A 25,176-nucleotide genomic window follows, 5' to 3' on the forward strand; every position below is an offset into this window, starting at 1 on the left:
CTGTACTGTAGTCATGTATTGTAGTATTGTAGTAATATTTGACTCATAAATATATGCAAACAACAAACATGAAACCTGTAATTTCAAGACATTTTCAAATGCCAGTCAGTTAGTTCACAGGAGAAAAGAAGTGGTCAAACCACAGCAGCAGCAACATCTTTCACTAGACCCTCCCTGTCTCCTAAATGTCCACTTTTAATTTAGGCTCTGTCAAAGCTCTATACAGAAAGCCAAAAACACATTATACAACTGCAGTCAGAAACCTTAGTTCTCCTCTTGAAGAGTAATCTGAATTTAATTTGTAAAATTATTAGCGAGCCCCATTAAAGTAATGAGACGCTACCATATTTTCTAAATATTCACTTTTACTTGATTATAAAAATGGTTATCTTTGTATATCTTCGGTGAACTTTATCTGCCAGGACACTGTATGTCAAACATCACATAAGGTTGTTCAGCTAACAGCTCAAAAAAACAGCACATCTCCCTAACATGACTTGGTGGTCTATTTAAAGGCTTTGACAATCATGCTCTGTGTGTCTGCTGATTATTACTTTGCTGCTGTTACTGCTGCTGCTGTCTGCGAGAAATTACTCCAGCTCAGCCTCCATCTGCTTTATTTCTGGACTTTTTGAATGGATTCAGTAGACAGCCTAGTCATACAGAGGTAATTATTTAGTTCAGGTATGCATGAGGTTTTGCTTGTCTGAAACAGTGTATGAGAGACTCACCTCCTCCACTGGACAAGCAGATTGAGCAAGCTCAGAGTTTTGTATAGAAGCACTCTTCTCCCACTTGTCCGCCATGTGGTTGACCTCCTCCAGCTTTTGCTCGCAGCTCTTTTGCGTGTTTAGCAATGTTACTTCATAGAACTCCTGGATATCTGTGGAAATATAAGTGTTCCATGATTCAGCTGCTGGTTAACCTCTTCACAGAAAACAGCAATGATCTCATCAATAAAATAAACAGATTTTATGTACAGAGCAGAGATTCCATCAAATGATGGAACTGAGAGTCTCATGATTCATTATCAATATCTCCACCTTTTGGTGAGGAATAATTGTTTTTTCAATTCCAAATAAACTGCTGTTCCAGTGACAAAGGAGTCTTTAAAGCAACAAAGTGTAACTGCCTGGAGAAGATAGCTGATTGTTGAGACTAATTAGGGTTGGGTGTTAATCAATATCCCGTGGTATTTCAAAATAGCACCAGTGTCCTTTTAATTACTTTCTTTAAAAAAAATCTGCTGCCCAATGTTCACATGTCTATAATAAATGCCTTAAGAGTGTGTGAAATTCACTCACCACCTCTAGCAGCCACACAGTGCGCATGTATATGCCCACAATGGTGCTGGTCACTTGCATATGGCAAACCCAAAAAATGCCTTTGCTGCAATTTGGCAGCATTTTTTATTCGAACTGAATGACCAGGGAGAGCCAGCAAATGGCTGTGCGCAAGGTTTGCATGAAGAAAGTGACAGCTGGAAATGATAAGACTTCAAATCTATCCATCCTAGCCCCTGATTTTGTGGTGTGAAAATACTAAATTGTAATAATAATGTTGAAAAGTTGCAGCAGTGCAGTCACCTTGTGGCTGAAAACAGTATAACAGCCACTGACGGCTCCCTCCAAAGCCTACAGTGTGATTTGTAATCAGCTGCTGGTAAATTTGAGATAGATCGACCCTTTGGGTTGGCATCTGACTCGAGCTGCCAACCCAAAGCATCAATATTTGATGACATGGGATGAGAATCAACAATCAACTACATCCTCCAGAAGGCTACACATTGTGAAGATGATCGTAGCTACTAAGATGAAGGGATGACTTTTGAATAATATATTTATAAATAGCTGACGCAAACCATTGCTCATATCTATGCAGAATGCTCTCAACTATCAGCACAAATCACAAATAGCACAGTATGGAGACCAGAGTTGGGCCTTAACGCCGCAACAACACCTGACCACTACTCGGTCCCACACATACTCAGCAAGCATGGACTGATCATCAACCTGGCCAAGTGCCAGTTCAGGCTGTCCACCATTAACTTTCTCTGACACTGCGTCACCAAAGATAGGTCCCCCTCCCGTCGAAGTTGGACACCATCATCAAGATGATATGATCAGACTATTCATTTGACGCGGTACACAAGCAGTGGGTAAACGGCGCCTGGCAACTGCTTACTTTCTTCAGCGGCAGCTACGCTCCAACGACCGGAAATCTTGCACTTTTGACAGTAAAGTTTTCGTTCCCTACCTCTCCATCTGACTGCCTCTCCGATGGCATCGCAAGGGCTGTCCACTTAGGGACTGACTACGCCCGCATAGTAGCAGACCAAGCCGCCGAGCCAAATGTTCAGTCCTTCAGGACAGCAGTCACTGGGCTGGGATTGGAGGACGTAGCCTTTGACAGGGCCAACACTCTACTCCAGTGGGATGTTGTCAGCCCCCTGGAAGGAAACAGCCGGGAGGAAACGGCAAGTTTTCAATGCTGTTCATGGCCTCCCTCACCCAGGCAGGAAACCTTGTCAAAGCTTAGTTTGTCTGGCATGGTCTCAAGAAGTCTGTTAGGGCCTGGACTGGCTCCTGCGTTGACTGCCAACACGCTAAGGTGCACGCCACACCAAGGCCCAATGGCACAGTTCTCCATGCCCGAAAGGAACAACATCTTTAACATAGACCCCTGCCCCCATCCCACTGTTTCACACACCTCCTCACCATTGTGGACCACCCACAGGCTTATGGGCTGTGCGAGCGGTTTCATCATTCCAGGAAGGTGGACAGGCTCCTGTGGGTAATGCTAGGCCTGCGAACTGCACCCAAAGATAACCTTCAGGCCTCATCTGCTGAACTGGTCTACAAACAACCTCTGTGTGTCCCAGCGGATTTCGTCCTCAACACAGCAGCTCCTTGGTTGGCAACGCATCAGCGGATCTTGCTCCTGGACAATGCCAGAGCCATCACACCAATCGCCAGTTCAAAATACTTTTTCCCTCAGTCATGTCCCCATGAGCCTGCAGGTAGCTAAGTATGTTTTCATCAACAATGACGCCCACCATGATGAACAATTCCGTGTTGTGGGACCAGGGACACACACTTTGTGGTGGACATCAGCAGCAAGCCAGAAAATAAAATATAGACCGCCTCAAACCAGCTCACCTGGACTTGGACTGACCTGTGGGGCTGACCCAGCACCCACGGAGGGGGCACCCACCCACACTACCCCTACACAGCTGCAAGACCCAGCGGTTTCCCCGGCGAGAACCCCAGCCCCCACACCTGTTCACCTGTCAGACCATCAACCCTCCAACATGTTGAGGTTGTCATTTTATTCCCATTACGGTGAATTCTGGGAGGACGTATTTAATGGACTGGACAGACATAATTCACCATAATCTGGGTAGTTTCCCTCTTACTTACAACTGACTGTTGGGCATTGCCCCCTAGTTGCCCCCCTAAGTGTTAATGTGTAACCATGACAACGGAGAGTTGGGAGGAGCTAGGAGTGTTTTGCAGTCAAAGAGTTTTCCACCACGTCTAGTTTATTCCTTACTATTATAATTAAGGGTGTCACGATTTCGATTTTAAATCGGAATCCACTGAAACTAAGTTACAATCTCGAACTTTGAATTAAAAAATAGAATCGTTGATGCTGCCACGCCCCCATGTCATGTAAACCTCCTCTAACTTAGTGACTAGCAAAGCCAGTACCTATTAGCAACAGCCAGTCAAACGATAGCATGGTGTTACACCATTCCTGTTCGGTTCCCGGACCGTGGACGGGAACCACAGGGGAGATGATTTCCTCCAGGGCCGAAGTTTGTGTACCTTCGGGGTGAACCTCCTTTTACGTGTTAAGCTGGTTTGGAACTAATACCAGGGAGCTTTGCAATATCTTGAGGAGCCGTCACCATTATTCACAGCCAAACTGCAGACTATATTGTACACTTTATTGCTGTCGCTACTATTGCTACTCCTTTCACTTCTCCTTCCTTTACCGTTCATTCACTGTCCGCACATAGGCACGCTCCCTCACTCTCGCTCGCCCACTCACACCTTACGCACCTTACGCAAACACACCTCACGCACGACCCTATTCCTAAAAGGGGCTACGCCACTCTCACAACAATGGCAACTGCAGATGCAGGAGACCCAAAGACAGAACCTGAATCCCCTCCTCTTTCACTGAAGTCGCCGGTGTGGAAGTATTTTGGATTTCCAATGAGTTATGTTGACAATGTTCGCGTTGTTGACAAAAAAGCCACTCTTTGCAAGCTCTGCAGAAACTAGATGGCAGGTTATTTTGTTTAAAGTCAAACTCTCACCCAAACTCTAGCAAACTCTGTGTACACAAACAATGTTCTCAATGCTCGTGTTCATGTGTAGAGACCCTGGTGATACTATGAGCAAAGTTTCATGTTGTGTCAAGTCTTCTTAGTGTTTTAAAAATAGCGATTTTGATGCTAGCTTAAAAGTGCCCCATGCACTCCCATTGAAAATGAGTTTGAGCCGAAAACGAAAATATGGTCAATCTTAAAAGTGCCTCATTCGTCGTAATTATGCTTTTACACAAAGGTTTCACTCACATACATTCACAAAAAAAAGCCTAGGTTGCATTTTGGTGAGAGTTTCACTTTAAGTTTCCAATTGACAGAAGATATAAGTTATTGTTACATTATGTTGTTGATAAATGTTTTACATTTGACAATGTAGTGTCGTACATTGTGAACAAAGGTCAGATATTATACTGCATAAAAGTCTAGTCTAAAAATGGCATAGCAACGTGTGCTTTAAAAAAAAATAATGTAAAAATCGAGAATCGAATCGAACCGTGACCTTAGAATTGAAAATGTAATCAAATTGTGGATTTGGAGAATCGTGACACCCCTAATTATAATTGTTTATTTTTAGATTGAACTGTCCTTTAGTTGCTGTGATGCACAAATTTCCCTGTTTGCGGCACTAACAAAGGAATTTCTGATTCTGATTCTGAAACCAAATATAGAGACAGTATTATTAATTATTAATTAACTCCTTTGCTTCAACTTCAAGAAAAGCAAACAGTGTTCATCTGCATCGTTTTCAATTCTCAGCAAGAAACCCATCCTCTTATAATAATAAAAGATACAGTTCAAGCAATACTGACCATCCAAAACTACTGTTTGAATGTATTCATATGAACTACCTTTCCTCAGACACAACATATTTTTAGGGTGGGTGGGAACCAATTTGAAAACAAGCCAGGCTTTGAAAATGGCCGCCCAGTTATAATCAAACTTAATTTCATTAGCATACACTCACACATTTTCTACATCTCCAAGAATAGCGAAGCAGAATAACAGTGCAACATTCCTGCTGAAAAGGCTGTGTGAAAGGAGCTACAATAGGAACTAAAGAAGGCAAGTTCTCAAGAACTTGTGGTTGGAAATGCTTGTTGTTGAAAAGTTTACACCAAATATGCATTGCTGGCTGTTAAACTTTGCATGATGCCAAAAATATTTTAAAAATGTAAAAGGTTTGTTGAAAAGCTAAAGCCAAACGGATTTTTTTGGCTTTCACATTTTTGTAGTTGTAACTGAATGAGGATGAAGAGTCATAATGGTGGGGTGAGATCAAAGGATATAACAATAACAACTTATAAAATAACTACTGTACAAGTTGTGAGCCAAACTGCACTGCTGACTTGAATTTGTGTGGAGAAGCAGCTGATGGGGTATGAAGAGATGTTACAGTGACAATAACTCAAATACTCTGTAGTAAAGAAATAAGAGATACAAAATATATATTGTGTGTGTAATCTGTGTAGCAATCTGTGTACCCTTCGTTCTTTGGTTTTTCCATTTCAGAACCAAATTAAAATAACAGAAAAACGACTTTGTTTTTCTGTTATTTTGTTTTAAAACCAGAACGGAAAAACGGAAAAACAGAATAACACAAAATCACACATTTTGTAGCTGTTATTCTGTTTTAAAACAAAAACAGAATAACGTGAAAATTAAGTTTTTTGATTTTTACTGTTTTGTTATTGTGATATTTGGAAAATTCGGCTTTAGGAGCGGCAGCGCAGTAATTGTAATTCATGTAATTCACACAGAAAGCTGCGCTGCCGCTCCTAAAGAGACGTGACGGTAGACGTCATGATGATGACGTCGGGGTGTTTCCCCTACCGACAAATACCGACTTTTACTGGTGTTATTGGAGACTTTTTTGGTGTTTGGAGACTCTGACTTGGAAGCACGTATCACTCTGCAGTTACTGTGCTCAATGAGCAGCGGGTGCTGCCGTGAGTCCCTCCCCCATCCAAAAGCACTCACAGGCGGTCAGTCTCTAAGTAGTCTCGTGCAGCAGTCCAGTCAGAGCAGAGAGGAGACACACAGCACTCCGCCTCCAGGCTGTAAATGAATCGCGGATGCGCATGGCCACCGCCGCCGCTCCAGCGTATAAATGTACCATTTATTACCAAATAAAAGCCGGGTTTCAATTAACCGCAGGGTCCCCTTTAAACGCCGGGCGCAGGTGTATATTTTTTATTTAAAGATTTTTTCTGGCATAGACACCTTTATTAAGCAGTAGACAGATAGGAAATACGGGAGAGAGAGAGGGGGATGTGACATGCAGCAAAGGACCTCCGGCCAGAATCGAACCGGGGTCGGCTGCGTTTATGACATGCGCTCTAGCCACTCGACCACCTGCGCGCTGCAGGTGTATATTTTGATAAATAACTGCAGGGGAAACACCCCGATCTCATCATCATGACGTCTACCGTCACGTCTCTTTAGGAGCGGCAGCGCAGCTTTCAGTGTGAATTACATGAATTACAATTACTGCGCTGCCGCTCCTAAATCCGAATTTTCCAAATATCACAATAACAAAACAGTAAAAATCAAAAAACAAAATTTTCACGTTATTCTGTTTTTGTTTTAAAACAGAATAACAGCTACAAAATGTGTGATTTTGTGTTATTCTGTTTTTCCGTTTTTCCGTTCTGGTTTTAAAACAAAATAACAGAAAAACAAACTTGTTTTTCTGTTATTTTAATTTGGTTTTGAAACGGAAAAACCAAAGAACGAAGGGTACACGGATTAAAGGGAACCCTGCGATTAATTGAAACCTATTATTTGGTAATATGTGGTACATTTACATCCGCTCTGTACGCCGGAGCGGCGGCGGCCATGCGCATCCGCGATTCATTTGCAGTCTGGAGGCGGAGTGCTGTGTGTCTCCTCCTGCAGGCTGGACTGCTGCACGCGGCTACTGAGAGACTGACCGCCTGTGAGTGCTTTTGGAAGGGGGAGGGACTCACGGCAGCACCCGCTGCTCGTTGAGCACAGTAACTGCAGAGTGATAAGTGTTTTTAAGTCAGAGTCTCCAAACACCACAAAAGTCTCCAATAACACCAGTAAAAGTCGCTAGATTTGTCGGTAGTCGCTTTTGACAAAAAAAGTCGCCAGAAGGATGATTTGTTGTGTTATAATAGTCCAACCACTTGCATTTCGACATGGGGGGAATTTTCGTGTTTTTGTTTTTTGATTCTTTTTTCCGATTATTTTTTTTTTTGTGGAGCACAACCTTCGCCGTAGGAGTGACGCCAATCTGGAAACGGCTGTTTCCGGAAAAACCAAAAAACGAAGGGTACACGGATTCCCTTTAAACGCCGGGTGCAGGTGTATATTTTGATAAATAACCGCAGGGGAAACACCTGGGAAACACCCTGACGTCATCATCATGACGTCTACCGTCTAGTCTCTTTAGGAGCGGCAGCGCAGCTTTCTGTGTGAATTACATGAATTACATTTTGAAAGGGAAAAACCAAAGAACGAAGGGTACACGGATTGAGTGTCATATGTCAAAACACATATGTGTGTTTGAGATTTTCAGATTTCTACATTTGTGTGTATGGGACAGAATGGTGACAGCCAGGATGGAGGACTCAACTGACAGAGTGGGGGTTGTGAAAAATTCCAAAAGCCTTGTCTTCAACTCGATCTTATTTCCACAATGTTTACTCCACCTTCATTATTCAAACATCAGGAAAATTCATGCTGGTCAGAACCGTGTAGTTCCAGAAGCAGTCAGACCAACAATTTGGCTCAGTGGGCTTTTAAATGACAGGAACACTCACCAACTGTTGCATTAAGTCTTTAAACTGAGAGGGAAAATATCTGGAGGCCTGCAAACACATCCACTTTTCTTAAATGCTCCATTAGCCATATTTTTGACAATGAACACACAAAAATGTCACAGTTTGCTCATTAGACTCTTATCATTATATAATCATTTAAGCCATAACAGTTACTGTTGTTGAGGAGAATCATTATAATGTGAGGTAAGTCGCAGGTAAAACCACTATAAGATCACCTCCCTCAGTCCGTTACCATCACCATGGCAACTGATAACAATTGAGCAAAGACAGAGAAAAATGTATCACTGAGTGCAGTTTTAACAATGGCAGACACACACACACACACACACACACACACAGTAAATTAATTCAAAGCCAAAACAAAGATGTTTTCCCTCCTCTCCAAACACCTGCAGAACACATATTGCAAGTTACATTTGTGTTGTCTTCTTCTGAACTTATAGAACAACGCCCATTCCAGCGACACCATGTGTGGCTCTTGTCTACATTGCGTGGCTCTACACAGGTACAGCAGCTCTACATCATCAACATGACTACAGCATTGTTGTACTTCTTTTTCTCTGTGTTTATTGGCAGCTGGCAAACCAACTTTAAAGGTGCATACCCCCATCATACTGTGTGTAAATGCTGCACTTCAACTAAAGTCAACTAAAGCAAATCAGCTTTATATTATCGGTTCTATTTATTGGTAATAATTTTATTTGCCAGAGCTGGTAATGTACATTTTTCATTAAAAATGTATCAGTCCGATTTATATATCATGCATCCCTAATTATTCAAAGGTTGAAGCCAGCAATGCGAATTTATTGTCAATAATGGCCAGCTAAGTAATTATTCACACAAATATTAATATGTTGATCAGTATCTATATTAAATGGTAAATGGACTTGCATTTCTACAGCATTTTTCCAGTCCTATGACTGCTCAAAGCACGTGTCACACTCACCCATTCACACACACACACATTTATACTGATGTCAGAAGCTGCCATGCAAGTTGCTGACCAGCTTATCAAGAGCACATACTCTTGATACCTTGAGAAAGATATCAGGAGTATCTTTCTCAAGAATACTTCGACATGCAGCTGGGGAAGCTTGGGAATTGAACTGGCGGCCATGTGATAACTAACCCCCTTTAGATGAGCCACACATGGTTAATGTTGGTGTCAAAGGTTTTTAGGTGAAAACCAGGACTAATGACTGTATTGGTCTACTTTGACTAAATATCAGGAATTCTCACGTCAGTTGGTGCATCATAACAACATCTACCACAAAAAAATCTAAACTGTATGACTCAAGTTAGCTCTTTGTTTGGCATTCTATTCAAATGTTAAAGAGACATGTTTTGAATGTTTGGGCATGGTTTACTAAAGAACTAAACCCAATAACAAATGATATGCCACGCCAGTCCAATGCTGTGTCTCTCTAAATAACAGACACATTTACATTTAAATAGGTCTTCATAAAAAACAAACTCTTAGCATTCACCACCAGTCACAGGATCATGTGTCTGTCCCAATCATACAAATATGGTTCCATGTGTTGTGTTTTCAGAAGCAGGAGATAATTTAAACTACATCAGTGATAAATATTAGTTTTAGTCTTTGGCAAAACAAACAATAAACAGGTATTTTTGTCATTTGAATTAAAACAGGTTATTATGGATGCGAATGAATACAGGGAAATGTATGCAAATCCCCAAAAGCTCTTGAATGGTTTGTGTACAGCAGGTTTAGAATGTGTGTAAGAATCTAAGTGGTACAAAACCAGTTGTTAGTTGTCACTCATTTGGTTATTACGACAAAATAAAAATATGCAGTAAAATTATACATACACTGTACAATACAGCACATGAGACTAATGTTTTCAAATTAAGCTTCTCTTTACAAAAGACTTTTGTTTCTTTGTAAGGAATCAGAATAAAAACGACTTCACTAAAGAGAAGATCTAACCAGACATCTATTAGTAGAACTCAGCTCCATGTCAATTTAACATGTACTGACAGTTGTTCTGGAATTCTCCCCTCTCCATAGTACGTTACAGAAACCATCAAAACTATCTGCTGTGATAAGCAATACGAATTCCTAAAGGGAGAACAATACTTTCAGATCAAAATTGAGTGGTAAAAAGGTGTCATGTGTAACTCACAGTGCAGTAAACCTCCCTGCTCTCTTAGTCCTGATGCAGCACTGCTATCCTGCGAAACAGTGTGCTGTGAGAGGACCAGATGTCTGGTGGCGAGCTAACAACGAGACTAATCCTCAGACATAGAGGCCGCCTGTTCCCTTCAATACAGACAATGACCTTACACCCAGCATAGCTGATTTCTAATTCAGCTCTCCTCTGGGTAATGTGCTTAACACAGCCAGCAACTCTGCCCAAGCAATGAACAAAACTCCACTTCTCCCATCAACAGATGAAGTGGTTCAATAACTCATCAACAACCAGGCATGCAGTTCTATTCTAGCTCACATAATCTGCTTTTCATGTTAGTGTGGTGTTTTCATCATGTTATGTTCACATTTTAAAGGCATTAAGAACCTGATACAAATATAGTAACCCTAACCCTAAGCTACATGCCTAGTGCAGTGTGTGAACATGGCTAACACAATGTCTCCTGGCTGGGAGTCACCACTGATGAGGATGATGGCTTTGCAAGTCACTAACAGGACAAGAAAGTGAATCCAAAAGATTCAAAATTAATGTCAAAGTATTGTTATGACATTCTTTCTGTGTTATGCAACTGCACATTAAATATTCAGAAACAACCTCAAAGTACTTGCTGTATGTAACTTCCACCAGTACAGCTCATTAACAATGTACAACTAGTATCTGTTTTACTGAATTCACATTGGCTGTGACCAAAAAAGCTTATCAATATCAATCACTCTATTGTTTTGGGGGTTATTTTGTTTATAATTATATAATGTGATTTCGTAAATGTGCTTGTTTTGTCCATCCAACAGTCTAATATTCAGTTCAAAATTATTTAAAACTCAATCAACATGGGAATTGAAATAACCCAGCAAAGCAAATAACAGAAATATATATATATATATATATATATATATTATTATTATTATTTTATTCCGAATATGCAAATAGAACACGCTTCCTGATTGCTATTTAACAAATTATTTGCACAACATAATATAGAAATGAAGATTTTGAGGAAGCAAAATAATAATGAAGCACAGAAAAAAAAAAAATAAATAAATAAATGACATATTCGAAAAGGAGTGAGAAGAAGCATAGCTTGTTAGCTCTCACCCCTTTGTCTAAATTAAATTAATATATATATCTACATACACATATACACACCCACATATACATGCATATAAATAAACATACACACATATATACACATACATACATACATATACACACATACACATACACATATATACACATACATATACATACATCCACATACACATTCACATTCTCTACTTCTCATCACCATGCCACATCAATTAATAAATAATAATCACCAATATTCATTAATGACCATTATCCATTGTACCCGCTAAACAACATGTGTTTGTACATTTTCTTGAACTGGTTGATATTTGGACTTTGCTTGAGATCCTCACTTAGGTTGTTCCATAGCTTGACACCAGAAATAGATATACAGAAACTTTTCAAGGTTGTTCGTCTGTTTAATCTTTTGAAGTTATGTTCCCCTCTTAATTGATAACCTCCCTCCCGATTCCTAAATACATTTTGTATATGTTCTGGTAATTGTGTGTTTTTTGCCTGATACATGATGATTGCTGTTTGGTAAGATACAATGTCAGTGAATTTCAGTAGTTTTGATTGTATAAAAAGTGGATTTGTATGTTCCAAGTAGTCAGCACAGTAATGTATATATGGCAAGACCAGTGAACAGTACAGTGTGCAATGGAATTATGATCCAGTAATTGTTTTGCTTTGTGTATGAGTGCAATGCTTCTTGAAACTTTGGACTGTACATGTTTGATGTGTGGTTTCCAACTCAGTCTGTCCTCTACTATAACCTCAAGAAATCTGTTTTCATGCACCCTTTCAATTTCAACCCCATCTAATTCTATTCGCACCTTTGTGTTCTATGTGCATTTGCCAAACAACATGAACTTAGTCTTACTTACATTTAATGACAATTTATTCCAGTCAAACCATGTCTTTAGTTTTTTCATTTCCTCATTTATAACTGTTTCCACTTGTTTAATGTTTTCTCCTGAACCAAAAATATTTGTGTCATCCACAAAATTGACCAATGTTAACCACCTAGATACTTTACACATATCATTGATATACAGGATAAACAATTTGGGGCCCAATACTGACCCCTGGGGGACCCTGCAAGCAATGTCCAAATATCCTGAGCAGTGATTACCCAACTTTACAAACCGTTGCCGTCCTTTCAAATAACTCTTTGCCCATTTTTCCCATTTGTTGAATAGTATGTTATGATTAATTGTATCAAACGCTTTTTTAAGATCTATGAATACTCCTATTGCATGTTTTTTGTTGTCTATTGCATCTGTGATTTCCTCTATTGATTCCATTATTGCCTGTGATGTTGATCTGTTAACCCTAAACCCATACTGACTCTCTGAAAATAATTTGGGTTTTTCCAAAAATGCATCCATTCTATTGTTAAAAAGCTTTTCCAATATTTTTGAGAGTTGTGGCAGTATTGAGACAGGTCTATAGTTTGTAAAGTTGTGCTTGCTCCCAGTTTTATATAACGGAATGACCTTAGCAATTTTCATCTGGTTTGGAAATGTACCAGTTTGAAAAGACAAATTGCAGATGTGTGCTAATGGCTTTGATACCCCTTCGATGACCTGTTTAATAATTACATATCAATGCCATTGTAATCTGTAGATGTTTTATTTTTTACACTTTTTTACAATGTTGATAATTTCATTTTCCTCTATTGCTTTCAGGAACATTGAGTGGGGATTCCTTGTTATTAGATTATTTATGTAGTCTCCATCCGGCCCTGGATTTGGGATGTTTTTTGCTAGCTCAGGACCAACATCTACAAAGAACTGATTAAAACTATTTGCCACCTCATCCATATTATAATTTTTGTTATCATTTATAACAAAGTATTTAGGTAAATTCTTTTGTTTAGCACCATCTCTAATAATATTGTTTAGTATATTCCATATCCCTTTCATATTGTTTCTATTATCTTCTAATTTCTTTTTATAGTATTCTTTTTTGGTGCCTGTCGCGGCGGCAATCCCCGAACCCGGTGGTGGACCCCGGAAGTAAGGGTTGCTGTCAAGCTGAAGAAGGAGTCCTACCGAGCCTGGCTGGCCCGGGGGACTCCTGAGGCAGCTGACGGGTACCAGCAGGCCAAGCGTGCGGCAGCACGGGCAGTCTCGGAAGCAAAAACTCGGGTCTGGGAAGAGTTCGGGGAGGCCATGGAGGAGGACTACCGGTCGGCCTCGAAGAAATTCTGGCAAACCATCCGGCGCCTCAGGAGGGGGAAGCAGTCCTCCACCAACACTGTTTACAGTGGAGGTGGGGAGCTGTTGACCTCGACTGGGGACATCGTCGGGCAGTGGAAGGAATACTTCGAGGATCTCCTCAATCCCACTGACACGCCTTCCATAGAGGAAGCAGAGGCTGGGGACTCAGAGGTTGACCCATCCATCACCCAAGCCGAAGTCACTGAGGTAGTCCGGAAGCTCCTCAGTGGCAAAGCACCGGGGGTGGATGAGATCCACCCTGAGTACCTCAAGTCTCTGGATGTTATGGGGCTGTCTTGGCTGACACGTCTCTGTAGCATCGCGTGGCAGTCGGGGACAGTACCTCTGGACTGGCAGACCGGGGTGGTGGTCCCCCTATTTAAAAAGGGGGACCGGAGGGTGTGTTCCAACTATCGGGGGATCACACTCCTCAGCCTCCCTGGGAAAGTCTATTCAAGGGTACTGGAGAGGAGAATTCGGCCGATAGTCGAACCTCGGATTCAGGAGGAACAATGCAGTTTTCGTCCTGGCCGTGGAACACTGGACCAGCTTTATACCCTCCACAGGGTGCTCGAGGGTTCATGGGAGTTTGCCCAACCAGTCCACATGTGTTTTGTGGACTTGGAGAAGGCATTCGACCGTGTCCCTCGTGGCATTCTGTGGGAGGTGCTCCGGGAGTACGGGGTCGGAGGCCCTGTGTTAAGGGCTGTACGGTCCCTGTACGACCGGAGCAGGAGCTTGGTTTGCATTGCCGGCAGTAAGTCAGACCTGTTCCCAGTGCATGTTGGACTCCGGCAGGGCTGCCCTTTGTCACCGGTTCTGTTCATTATTTTTATGGACAGAATTTCTAGGCGCAGCCAAGGGCCGGAGGGGATCTGGTTCGGGAGCCACTGGATCTCATCTCTGCTTTTCGCGGATGATGTGGTCTTGTTGGCTCCTTCGAGCCAGGACCTCCAGCATGTCCTGGGGCGGTTTGCAGCCGAGTGTGAAGCGGCTGGGATGAGAATCAGCACCTCCAAATCTGAGGCCATGGTTCTCGACCGGAAAAAGGTGGCTTGCTCCCTCCAGGTGGGAGGAGAGTTCCTGCCTCAAGTGGAGGAGTTTAAGTATCTTGGGGTCTTGTTCACGAGTGAGGGAAGGATGGAGCGTGAGAGTGACAGGCGGATCGGTGCAGCGGCCGCAGTAATGCGGTCATTGTATCGGTCTGTCATGGTGAAGAGAGAGCTGAGCCGAAAGGTGAAGCTCTCGATTTACCGGTCAATCTACGTTCCGACCCTCACCTATGGCCATGAACTTTGGGGCATGACCGAAAGATCCCGGATACAAGCGGCCGAAATGAGTTTCCTCCACAGGGTGGCAGGGCGCTCCCTTAGAGATAGGGTGAAGAGCTCTGTCACCCGGGAGGAGCTCAGAGTAGAGCCGCTGCTCCTCCACATCGAGAGGAGCCAGCTGAGGTGGCTTGGGCATCTGTTTCGGATGCCCCCGGGACGCCTCCCTCGGGAGGTGTTCCTGGCATGTCCCGCTGGGAGGAGACCCCGAGGAAGACCCAGGACACGCTGGTGTGACTATGTCACTCAGCTGGCCTGGGAACGCCTTGGGGTCCTCCCGGAAGAGCTGGAGGCAGTGTCCAGGGAGAGGGAAGTCTGGGTGTCCCTGCTCAAGCAGCTGCCCCCGCGACCCGGCCCGGGATAAGCGGACGAAAATGGATGGATGGATGGATGGATGGTTAGTATTCTTTTTTGCTTAATCTTATACTATTAGTTAACTTATTCTTATATCTTTTATATTTATCTTCTGCTTCTTCTGTTCTCTGTGTTATGAAGTTCCTGTAGAGTAAATTTTTCTTTTTACATGCATTTCTTTAACCTTTAGTTAACCATGGATTGCTCTTATGTGCTAGTTTTTTATTATATCTCTTAATGGGACAGTGCTTATCATATAATGAAGTGAATGTAGTCAATAGTTTGTTGTATGCATTATTTACATCTGTTTCATTATATATTGCATCCCAGTCCTGTGCCATTAATTCGTGTTTTAGAGTAGCTATTGTCTCCTCTGTTCTAATTTGTCTATATTGTTTATGTCCCTCTATTTCAATTCTAGAATTATTGTCATATACTGTGAATACTGGAAGGTGGTCAGTGATATCACTAATTAATACCCCACTTATTGTCTTGTTTTCTATTACATTGGTGAATATGTTATCTATCAGAGTTGCACTATGAGACGTTATTCTACTGGGTCTAGAGATTGTAGGAAAGAGACTCAAACTATGCATTGAGTTTAAAAACTCTTCAATACTTTTCTGATTGTTGGGGTTTAGTATATCGATATTATAATCCCCACAAATGAAGATATTTTTGTTACCCATTTTTATTACCATGCTTTCCATCCATTCCTCGAAATTATCAATACCCGGAGCTCTATATATACAACTGAATGATATCTTTTTTCTTTTCAATACAAATCTGTATTGTGAGACATTCAAGAAGGCTGTCAATCACCTGTGTCATAGCCTCTACGATCTTGAAAGTTAAGTTCAGATCAACATATATTGCAACACCACCACCCCCTTTGCTCTGTCTGTTTTTATATATAAATCCATAGCCCTCCATCTCAAAATTAATTCCCTTTTCAGTGGTAATCCAGGTTTCAGAAATAGCGATTATGTTAAATGGCTGTTGGAATGTGTGCAGATAATCCCTGATGCTGTTAAAGTTTGTATATAAACTTTGGCTATTGAAGTGAATTATAGATAGTTTATCCTTTGCCATAATATTATCATTATACTGATCATTGTTGTAGTAATAGCATGTGGTGTTTATGGTGGAGAAGAAGTTATTGTCTGGATCGATATCCTGTTCTATGTCCAATGTACTGCTTTCATTGTATTCAAATGTTGTTAGTTCCAGTTGTTCGTGTTCCTGTATCCACTGCATTACGTGTCCATTGTCACTTAATGTAGGTTGAGCCCTGTCACTGAGCATTATGTTTGTGTATATGCTGTTACCTCCATTCCGTCTCAAGACCACTCCAGTCTATTTTTACAATGGGGATACTCATTCCAGTTTTTCCAGTTCTTCTATGTTCCTCTATGTTCCTCACCATCAGTATAATGTGTATCCCATTAAAAACTGCCATTAAGAGAAAGGAGGAATTGATTATCTATATTCATGGATACATATTTATACAAATATATATATTTGGGGTTCATTTTAGGGGGGGTTACAATTAAAGAAATTCAACTTTGTGGATAAGGCCCATCTGCAGGTATATTGTTATGACAAGCTCCACCTCCTATTTCGATCATCTGTCACCACAAAGGCAGCATCAGAGATAAATTACAACAAGAGCTGAGCATTCACTTTGACCACCAGGCATCAAGTGAAGTCAACTGTTACAATATTCACATCACAATTCTCCAATTTAAACAGGTGCTTTGAGCTTTTTTGTCTGACATGTTGATATTTTCGTCACAACTTTTGATTCATGGCTTAAGCCTACAGTGATGCTATATATTATGAAATTAATATTTAACACAGTTTTTGTGCCAAAGGTAAAATTTTAAAGTGGGTCAAAATGAAATGGGTGAATGCATAGAAATTCCGAAAATTATATAACAGGATAAACTGTGCCTGCTAAGGGGTTAAAATCATGTAATTATGTTTTAACAGAGGAACTATCTGTTAACCCTTGGGCATTAACTGTTAAGCCATAGGCTTTATCAGAAAATACAATGACAAAATCCCAATCTGGTGTTTTTTGTCAGCAGGGCCACATGTATCGTGGTTGCATGCATTCTGCTCCTTGGCACAGACACGTAATAATGTTCAGCTGTAGACTGTGTTATTAACATTTGTGTATCAAATATTAGGTGGGAAATTGGGGTGACATCAAGTTTACTAAGGAATCAAAGCAGTTACAAGGAACTTTAATTTTGTATTGATTCTGCTGGCCCCAGTGGACAAAGTAGTTTGTCCACTATAATCAGAATGAAAGGAAGACGAGAACTGTATTTTCTATTCTTATTCCTTGAACAGAAAGCTGTTCTCAGTATGTACAGCGATGCGTCAATGTATCTATTTGTGGCTGAAATATGACAATGGTGAAGCTAAATATACTATGTTTAAATGTTGTATTATCAGACCAGCTTCTGGCCGCAGGCTGTGAGACTCCTGTATTGAGTGGTGTAGTTGGTAGTCCAAAAACTTGGAAATCGGTTAGCATTCTTCCCAGGTCTGTTTACATTATCATTTTACTTTCAGAAATTTAATTTACAGGTTGTTTGCCAGAGAGCTTGTTTTGGGGATATTCCAAAATCCTATGTAAAAATCACATGGGCTTTTTTTTTTTTGAGAGAACCATAGTGATGCTAACTTCTAGGTTGGCATACAAAAATAGGTCATGGCTACACAACTCTATTTGTCCTCAGCACTCTACCATAAAAATGTTTTGAGCAGGCCTCGGCTTTCTATGGTGTCTTGGAGATAATGTAGCTTTGTTGCTCATAGTGCAAGCACAACATATTAAAGAAAACATGGCAAAGTGAGTAGCATGAAAACAGTAGCTGCATCTGCTTATGTCAATGAAGGAATCTGGATTCAAATACCAGAGTTTGACTTGCGGATGGTTAGAAATTGTCCAGGCTTTATTTTATGCATTACATTTTTCCTACGACCATTAATATTAGTCATATGTAAGTTTCTATAAGCCAACAAAATAATGTATTTAAACTATCTACCCAAATCAATCAAATAAAAAAAAGATCTGTTTTTTTGTGACACCCCTAGTCAGACAGTACTATATTAATGTTTCATAACCTGCAAGCAGCAATTCAATGTTGTAACTGGTCAAGGTGGTTGTACTATATAGAGCCCAACCAATGTGGGATTTTTGAGACCAGAAATCTGCTGATTGTCTATATTGCAGCTGGTATCATGATTTATTTTATTTTTTTGCTGAAATTAAAATAGGCCTCTTCTATGTGGATTGTGCAAATTTTTAAATAAGTTAAGTTCATTTTATTTGGTCGTATATTGTTGTGTATTGATATAGTTGCCCTGTGAGTCGATTACCGAGTGCAGTAGAGTCCAGCAGTAATGATCATCATTGAGCTGCGGAACTCTACTGCACTCGGTAATCAACTCACAGGGCTTCCCCACAACAAGGAAGGCTTCTTGGGTGGTGAGTTTTGTTTATCTTTTCCGACAAATACGGCAACTATATCAAATGTTTGATGCCTCGAAATATGTGCTGGGACCCTATTTCTAATGTTGCTAAGTTTGGTGCTGTTCTGAGCATTATTTGTGGCTTTTTGATGGCAGTTTTATATTTGGACCCATTTACTGCAATGTATTGTTGTCATGCAGTCATTTCTGAGGATGCTAAAACTACGTTAGCTAGTGGTCTGCAAACTTTATCTCTCGAGAGGGAGTCTAACACAGTTTCATGGTGTGTTAGACCATGGATTAAACTTACACCGGAATATCCCTTTAAGTACAGTACTTGAGCAAATGTACAGCACTCAACTAAACCACTCATTCTCTATCAAGCGATGAGATTTATACAGCAATTTTGTTCCAATTCTGAACCATTATTTAAATTAACTTTAATTTTCACTGTTAATGTTTAGCAGTAACGGGTGTGATAGGCTCGTTGTCGTGGAGACCTGCCACGGTTGTAACAAGAACAAAACAGCTGAGCTTATAAGGCTACATCTCAGATCGCTGCATTTAATTCTAGTCTCTGAGAGAATTGGCTTCAACTTTTTTTTTTTACTCTCGTCCATAAATCACTAAATGAATTAGGTCCTAGATACTCGTCAGATCTTCTGACATATTATGAACCGTGCCGACCTCACTGGTAAGCATGGCTGAAGCTGCCTTTAGCTTCTATGCCTCTCAAATGTGGGACAATTTACTACAAGAGCTAGAACTTGAGACAGTTTTAACTACTTTTATGTCCAGGCTAAAGACCAACCTGTTGCTTTTAATACATTTTCTTTGAAATCAAATGTATCTGTTAGTTTGTCTTACTGTGTTTATTCTGTATGCTGTATGCCGTTTCTATAGATTATTATTATTATTTTTTTTCTACATATATATTTCTGTATCTGCTTTTACTGTTTCTTTCTTGTGTTCTTACCTGTGTAATCTATAAAGCACACTATCTGAGGAATTATCTGGTAGCCAACATACATTGTGCAGTGGACATCAAATTTCTATTATGGACATTGTTATCTGAGAGTGCTTTTATTTTCTCTAGTCACATCACTTCTTTTTGGCTTTACAATACTTTATTAACTTACTTTACAGTAACTGTTTGCATGCTGCTATCACCCCTTTTGGGTTTCCTAGGCAACCCTGTAGTGGACCTGCAGAGATTTGCATCCTCTTTGACATATATATTTCACATGCAAATTTACAGTGAATACACATACACTGTAACAATACTGATCTGCTTTCTTCATGTTTACATAACAGGTGGGTGGAGTGGGCTGGGGCCCACAGTGATGGCTCCTGTGTAGCTGGGCCTCTTTGGGGAGCAATTATTCCAGCTGCATCCCCTCCCTACAGCTAGCCCTCCTCCACAGTGACTAAGGTGCCAGCTAATCCTTTTATCTCCCAACACACAGGCTACCAATTATTGGTAAAACATCACTGCTCACTCCTCTGGCTCTCATCTCCCTCAAGGAAATAACATTATACAGTCAGACTGGTGGTGTTAAAATGAGAAGAACTCATGTGGGAATGCAGATTTGTAATACTCAAGTCAGGGATTTCCACGAGAACGAAAACAGACAGGAAATTATTTGTTGAATATATTAATAATAGTTACCATTTACCTGGCAGAGTTACTGCTAATCAACCATATTCAATTACAGTCAGTGTAGACTGATTTTTCTAAGATTAACAAGACATTACAGTAAACTCTACAACTTATTGTGGCTATTGCATAAATGGTAAATTAATTATGTTTTAAAAATTACTTAACTTACATACAATATAAATAAGTACTTCAGACATGTCAGGAACTTGATGGCCAGAAATAAAGTGTGATGTACAGTTGGGGATAAGTATGTGTGTATACAAACATTATACCATCATCCCTCTAGAGATGCACCTTGTATATCAAGCTGATAAATGATTGGCCTGATGTTAAGAAATGTATATCATCTGTTACTTGTAGGTAACTGTGAAATTATAGCCTATTTGTAAAGCTCATAAAACAAAATCAAATTGAATAGCTTCTACACACCCCAGTACACAAGGTGGCGGTATGCACCTTAATAGTTGGTTTGCAATCTCCCGAAGAAGAAGAAGAAGAAGAAGAAGGAGAAGAAGAAGGAGGAGGAGGAGGAGGAGGAGCAGGAGAAGAAGAAGAAGAAGAAGAAGAAGAAGAAGAAGAAGAAGAAGAAGAAGAAGGCAGCTTGATGCTAGGGATATTTTCAGAATCGGAAGTCATGGAATGCAGGGTGTCACAGGGTCTTATACTGGGTCCCCTCTTCTTTTTTGATATATAAATGACTTAAAAACAGCCACTTCATGTAATCATTTTCTACAAATTATACTGTTCTACTGGTGGCACATTCGTTCGTTCGTTCGTTTTCTTCCGCTTTATCCATGCGGGTCGCGGGTGATGTTACCGCTTTTATACCACCTTTTTCAAGGTGGAGCGGGGATACTGGGGCCAAATCCAGTGGCTCTATGGGCGAAGGCCAGGGTACTCCCTGGATGAGACGCCAGCTCATCGCAGGGCCCTTACTGATGGCAGTGGCTGCCACGAAGGTGCCAACTGCACATCAGGAGCAGTGTTGGGGTTCAGCATCTTGCTCAAGGATGCTTCGGCTTGTAGCTCAGTCCCGCCCAGGGGAGCCAGGGATTTGAACCAGTGACCTTCTGGTCACTAGTCCTCAGCTCTACCCACTGAGCCACAGCCGCTCATAAAAAAGGCACATAAAAAGATAAAACAGGGTTTGAGAACTCTCTCAGTAAGGAACTATAAACATAAATAGATGACTATTTGATAACAGATTATCATGACACCCGAGAAAAACTGAATCCATTCTTTTCTCATATAACAGCTTAGTACAGTGTAAATTGTTGACGGTGGGAAAGATAACTATTTATATATCATTTACAAAATGGTTAAAAACATGATACCAAAGTACCCAATTAATTATTTCTCTTTACAAAGTGACACTCACAGCTACTTTACAAAAGGAAACTATGAGTTTGATTTAAGAGTCTGATGGGCAACATCAATTCACTATCATCATTTTGATTGCTTTGATTTGGTAAATATTCATGTCTGATAATCATTTCATTTCAGTCATTTGTGTCAGTATTTACTCAGTTAATAATTTTTGAAGTTCCTCTTTGGAGTTCGTACCCCCGAAAAAAAGTGCAAATGTATTGAGATTCCGCTCAACATTTTCTTCAAAACTACACCAGGGTACAGGACCTTCTCTCACTCTCACTTAAACAAGTCTACTAAATAAATTTGTGTAACTCTACTGAGTTTTTTGGTACAAATAAGGTAAGGTAAAGCATATTTTATTCATCTTTTTGTTTTACATTGCTGGGGTTTCAAAAACAAAACATGTTTGAGTTCTTTTATACTACATTCATAGAAAAAAAACAAAAGAAAGATGGAACAATCTATTTTATAAAGTATTTTATGGAGGATGAATTGAGGAGTCTCACAGCCAGGGGACAGAAGGGTCGGTTTGTGAGGAAGTCCAATATCCAGTTTCAGTGTTGTACTCCAAACACTCCAGTGTTGTCCAGAATGTTGGGTTTTCCAATCAGCTTCATGGATGGAAATCTATTAAATGGTGAGCTGAAACTAGTAATTCCATCCTACTTAAAATGAAATGCAGCATTTCCTACTTTATCTAACATGTTGAACGATATTTTATCTAGGGACATGGTAGTGAAAACATCAAAAGTAATTTGAAGTTTTTACGCAGTGTGTAATGGTATTGGACTTGGCTGCCCTGGTTTAGACAACAGAGCCTCCATGTCGTTATTTTGCATTTATAACCCCTTAACTACAATTTTTTACACATCATTCCAAATGTATGAAATCAGGGTTTTATTTTTGATTCAACTTAAGGTTGGTTTCCAACTTATTATCTGACTGCTTGTGTGTTTGTCCTAACAGACTTTTAGATGATGTTTCTATGTGCCTCACTGTTAACAAGAACAGTGTCATTATCAGTGACAGAAGTGATGGGAATTGATTGCTTGGTGGTCTACCTGCAAACTTGACCAAACATCTTTGGCATTTCTGCACTGCATTTCCTCTTTATCTAATGACCAACATATAACAGTATATGTCTCCAGTTGGATATGATCCTATATATACTATATCTGCCCATGTATTCATAGGTCCAGCCCTAGTACATGCTTAGTTCTATCATTTTCTTATCACAGACCGAATTCAATGGCACTTGTAAACTTATATCTTCTCATGAACAATGCACTGCAGATAATAACAGATATCACTGAGGGTAAAATAAAACTGAACATTGAGGCAGATATTGGGACCAAATGAGATTTAGGAGATAAAATAACTGATATATCATAATGCAAGATTTACTGTTGACTGCATGCCTGCCCACTGCCCAGATCATGATTTGAGTCTAAAAACAGCAACAAATGGCCCTTTTACGTGTATGGTTGCAATTTCCTGTGAGGTCAGCCACAAGGCTGAGGTAGAGCTTAGTACTATGCAGCAGCGTCTGTTTAGTGTGTGTGTGTGTTAATGACCTCACATGTGTGGGAGGAATAACTTAGCAGACAGAGTGCTAGATTAAAGTACTAAGATATGCATAGTTCTTCCTATGACTTGAGTGTCCACATTATACAACTTAGAGCTCTACACAGGTAAATTCCATCTGTCTGTCTTGCATAATCATTTAAATTGCTGCACCATTCACTGTGGTTTCAGCCATGTGGGCACAAAAAAAAAGACAAAGACTTACTACAAAAAACTCTTTAGATCCCAGATCTGGAAAACTCTGGATGATTTAGCACAGATTATTTAAATGAAAGCCTTTATTGGATTACACTGGCCAAGGCAGGATGTAAAGCATTGAAGCTGGAGATAGACAACAGTAAACTCAGTCTTCTGGCTCCCTCTACTGGAACTCCAACTCCACCTAAAAATACTGTACATCTGTATATTTTTACACACATCCACATTACTCCATCTCAACTTAGGGCGTAATATCAAAATCAAGTGAAGACGTTGCACAGCAGGTTAGTGGAATACACATAGTCACTATGGCAATTTCGCACCTGTTATGCTTAATCAAGAACAGATTCCAAATTTCTTTGTTGGTTGCGTGACATTTGTGTTGAACACAAAGCTCAAAGCTCTCAGGGCTGATACCAATATCCACATTCATGCATATGTAGACAATACATGAAATTCTTAAGACAGAATCCAAAATAGAAATCCTGAAAAATGCTTGTCCCGTTCTCATTTTCAACTGTTTCACATTCTGATAAATGTAGTACCTTGACTTCTGCTGTCGACATGTATGCATATGTTTGGGTAGTGTGATGCTGTTTACATACTCATCCAGTTCTAGTCCTGCTGTTCACTTCACATACAATGAAAAGAAAATTTTGTTTACAGCTTCAGTGGTGCTTGAATTGTTTTGAATTGTTCAAGTGTTGGTTGCCACCTCAGTGTTCATTTGTCATGACTCAGTGACTCATGACTTGACAGTGACCCATAACAAGCTATGAAAGTTGTTCATTCATGTTTTGATTATTTGAAAAGCATCTGAAAAATAAAGTATTTCCTCTCTTGGCCTGATCTCGAGAAGATCATACATGCTTTTATTTAACCTTCATCTGATTATTGTAATTCTTATTGTATTCAGTGTTAGACACACTGAAGATTTTCCTAAAAAGAATTGGTTTAATTGTTTTTTTTTTTACTGTGTTACCTATTACCTATTGAGCCTGTTTTTCATTGGGTTTAGGAAATTTGCAAGATACAGCTTATAATGGTTTGTTGCATTCAAGATTATGTCATCTTGTTCTGTGTTTCCGGCCAAAATATTAATCTTACTTTCTTCACTCTATACACACACGGTATATTATATCACAATTTCAAATTTACCAGAACCAAAATTCTGATATCAGTCAACCTCAAAAACAACATCTCCATAGGCTGTCTTGTGAACACTGGCTTTTTATAGAATTTTCATGATCTCACCATCACATCAAACTGCTTAATGATGAAATAAAAATATGAGGAATAAATAAAGAATATTATGTCCTGGCTTATGGAACAAGATAACATCATCTAGAATGCAACAAACTTAGCCATTACAAGCTGTATCTTGCAAATTTCTAGAACCCAATGAAAACCAGGCTCGATAGGTATCTTACTGATGGAACACCTTTAAGTCAATACAGTACAGATATCTACAGAAAAAATAAAACCACTAAATGTTACTTTACAGCTAGTGAAAAGTATGAAAGATTTGCTCATTTCAAAAGTAATAAAAAGGCAATAATGGTGAAAAGTGGTGAAAATGATAAAGGATT

General features: G+C 40.0%; 1 protein-coding gene across 1 annotated transcript in view; it reads right to left on the reverse strand.

The window, feature by feature from the left end:
• Positions 1–488: 488 nt before the first annotated feature.
• LOC115577967 (disks large homolog 1-like) overlaps positions 489–25,176 on the reverse strand; it is an 80,834-nt gene continuing 56,146 nt past the window's right edge. The window contains exons 3-4 of the mRNA XM_030410832.1: positions 732–883; positions 489–653 (exon numbers count right to left, since the gene is read on the reverse strand). Of these exons, the coding sequence (XP_030266692.1) occupies positions 642–653; positions 732–883 (164 nt within the window). The 3' untranslated portion in view covers positions 489–641. The remainder of the gene's footprint in view (positions 654–731; positions 884–25,176) is intronic.

Source organism: Sparus aurata, unplaced genomic scaffold (genome assembly GCF_900880675.1).
Source record: "Sparus aurata unplaced genomic scaffold, fSpaAur1.1, whole genome shotgun sequence".
NCBI lineage: Eukaryota > Metazoa > Chordata > Actinopteri > Spariformes > Sparidae > Sparus > Sparus aurata.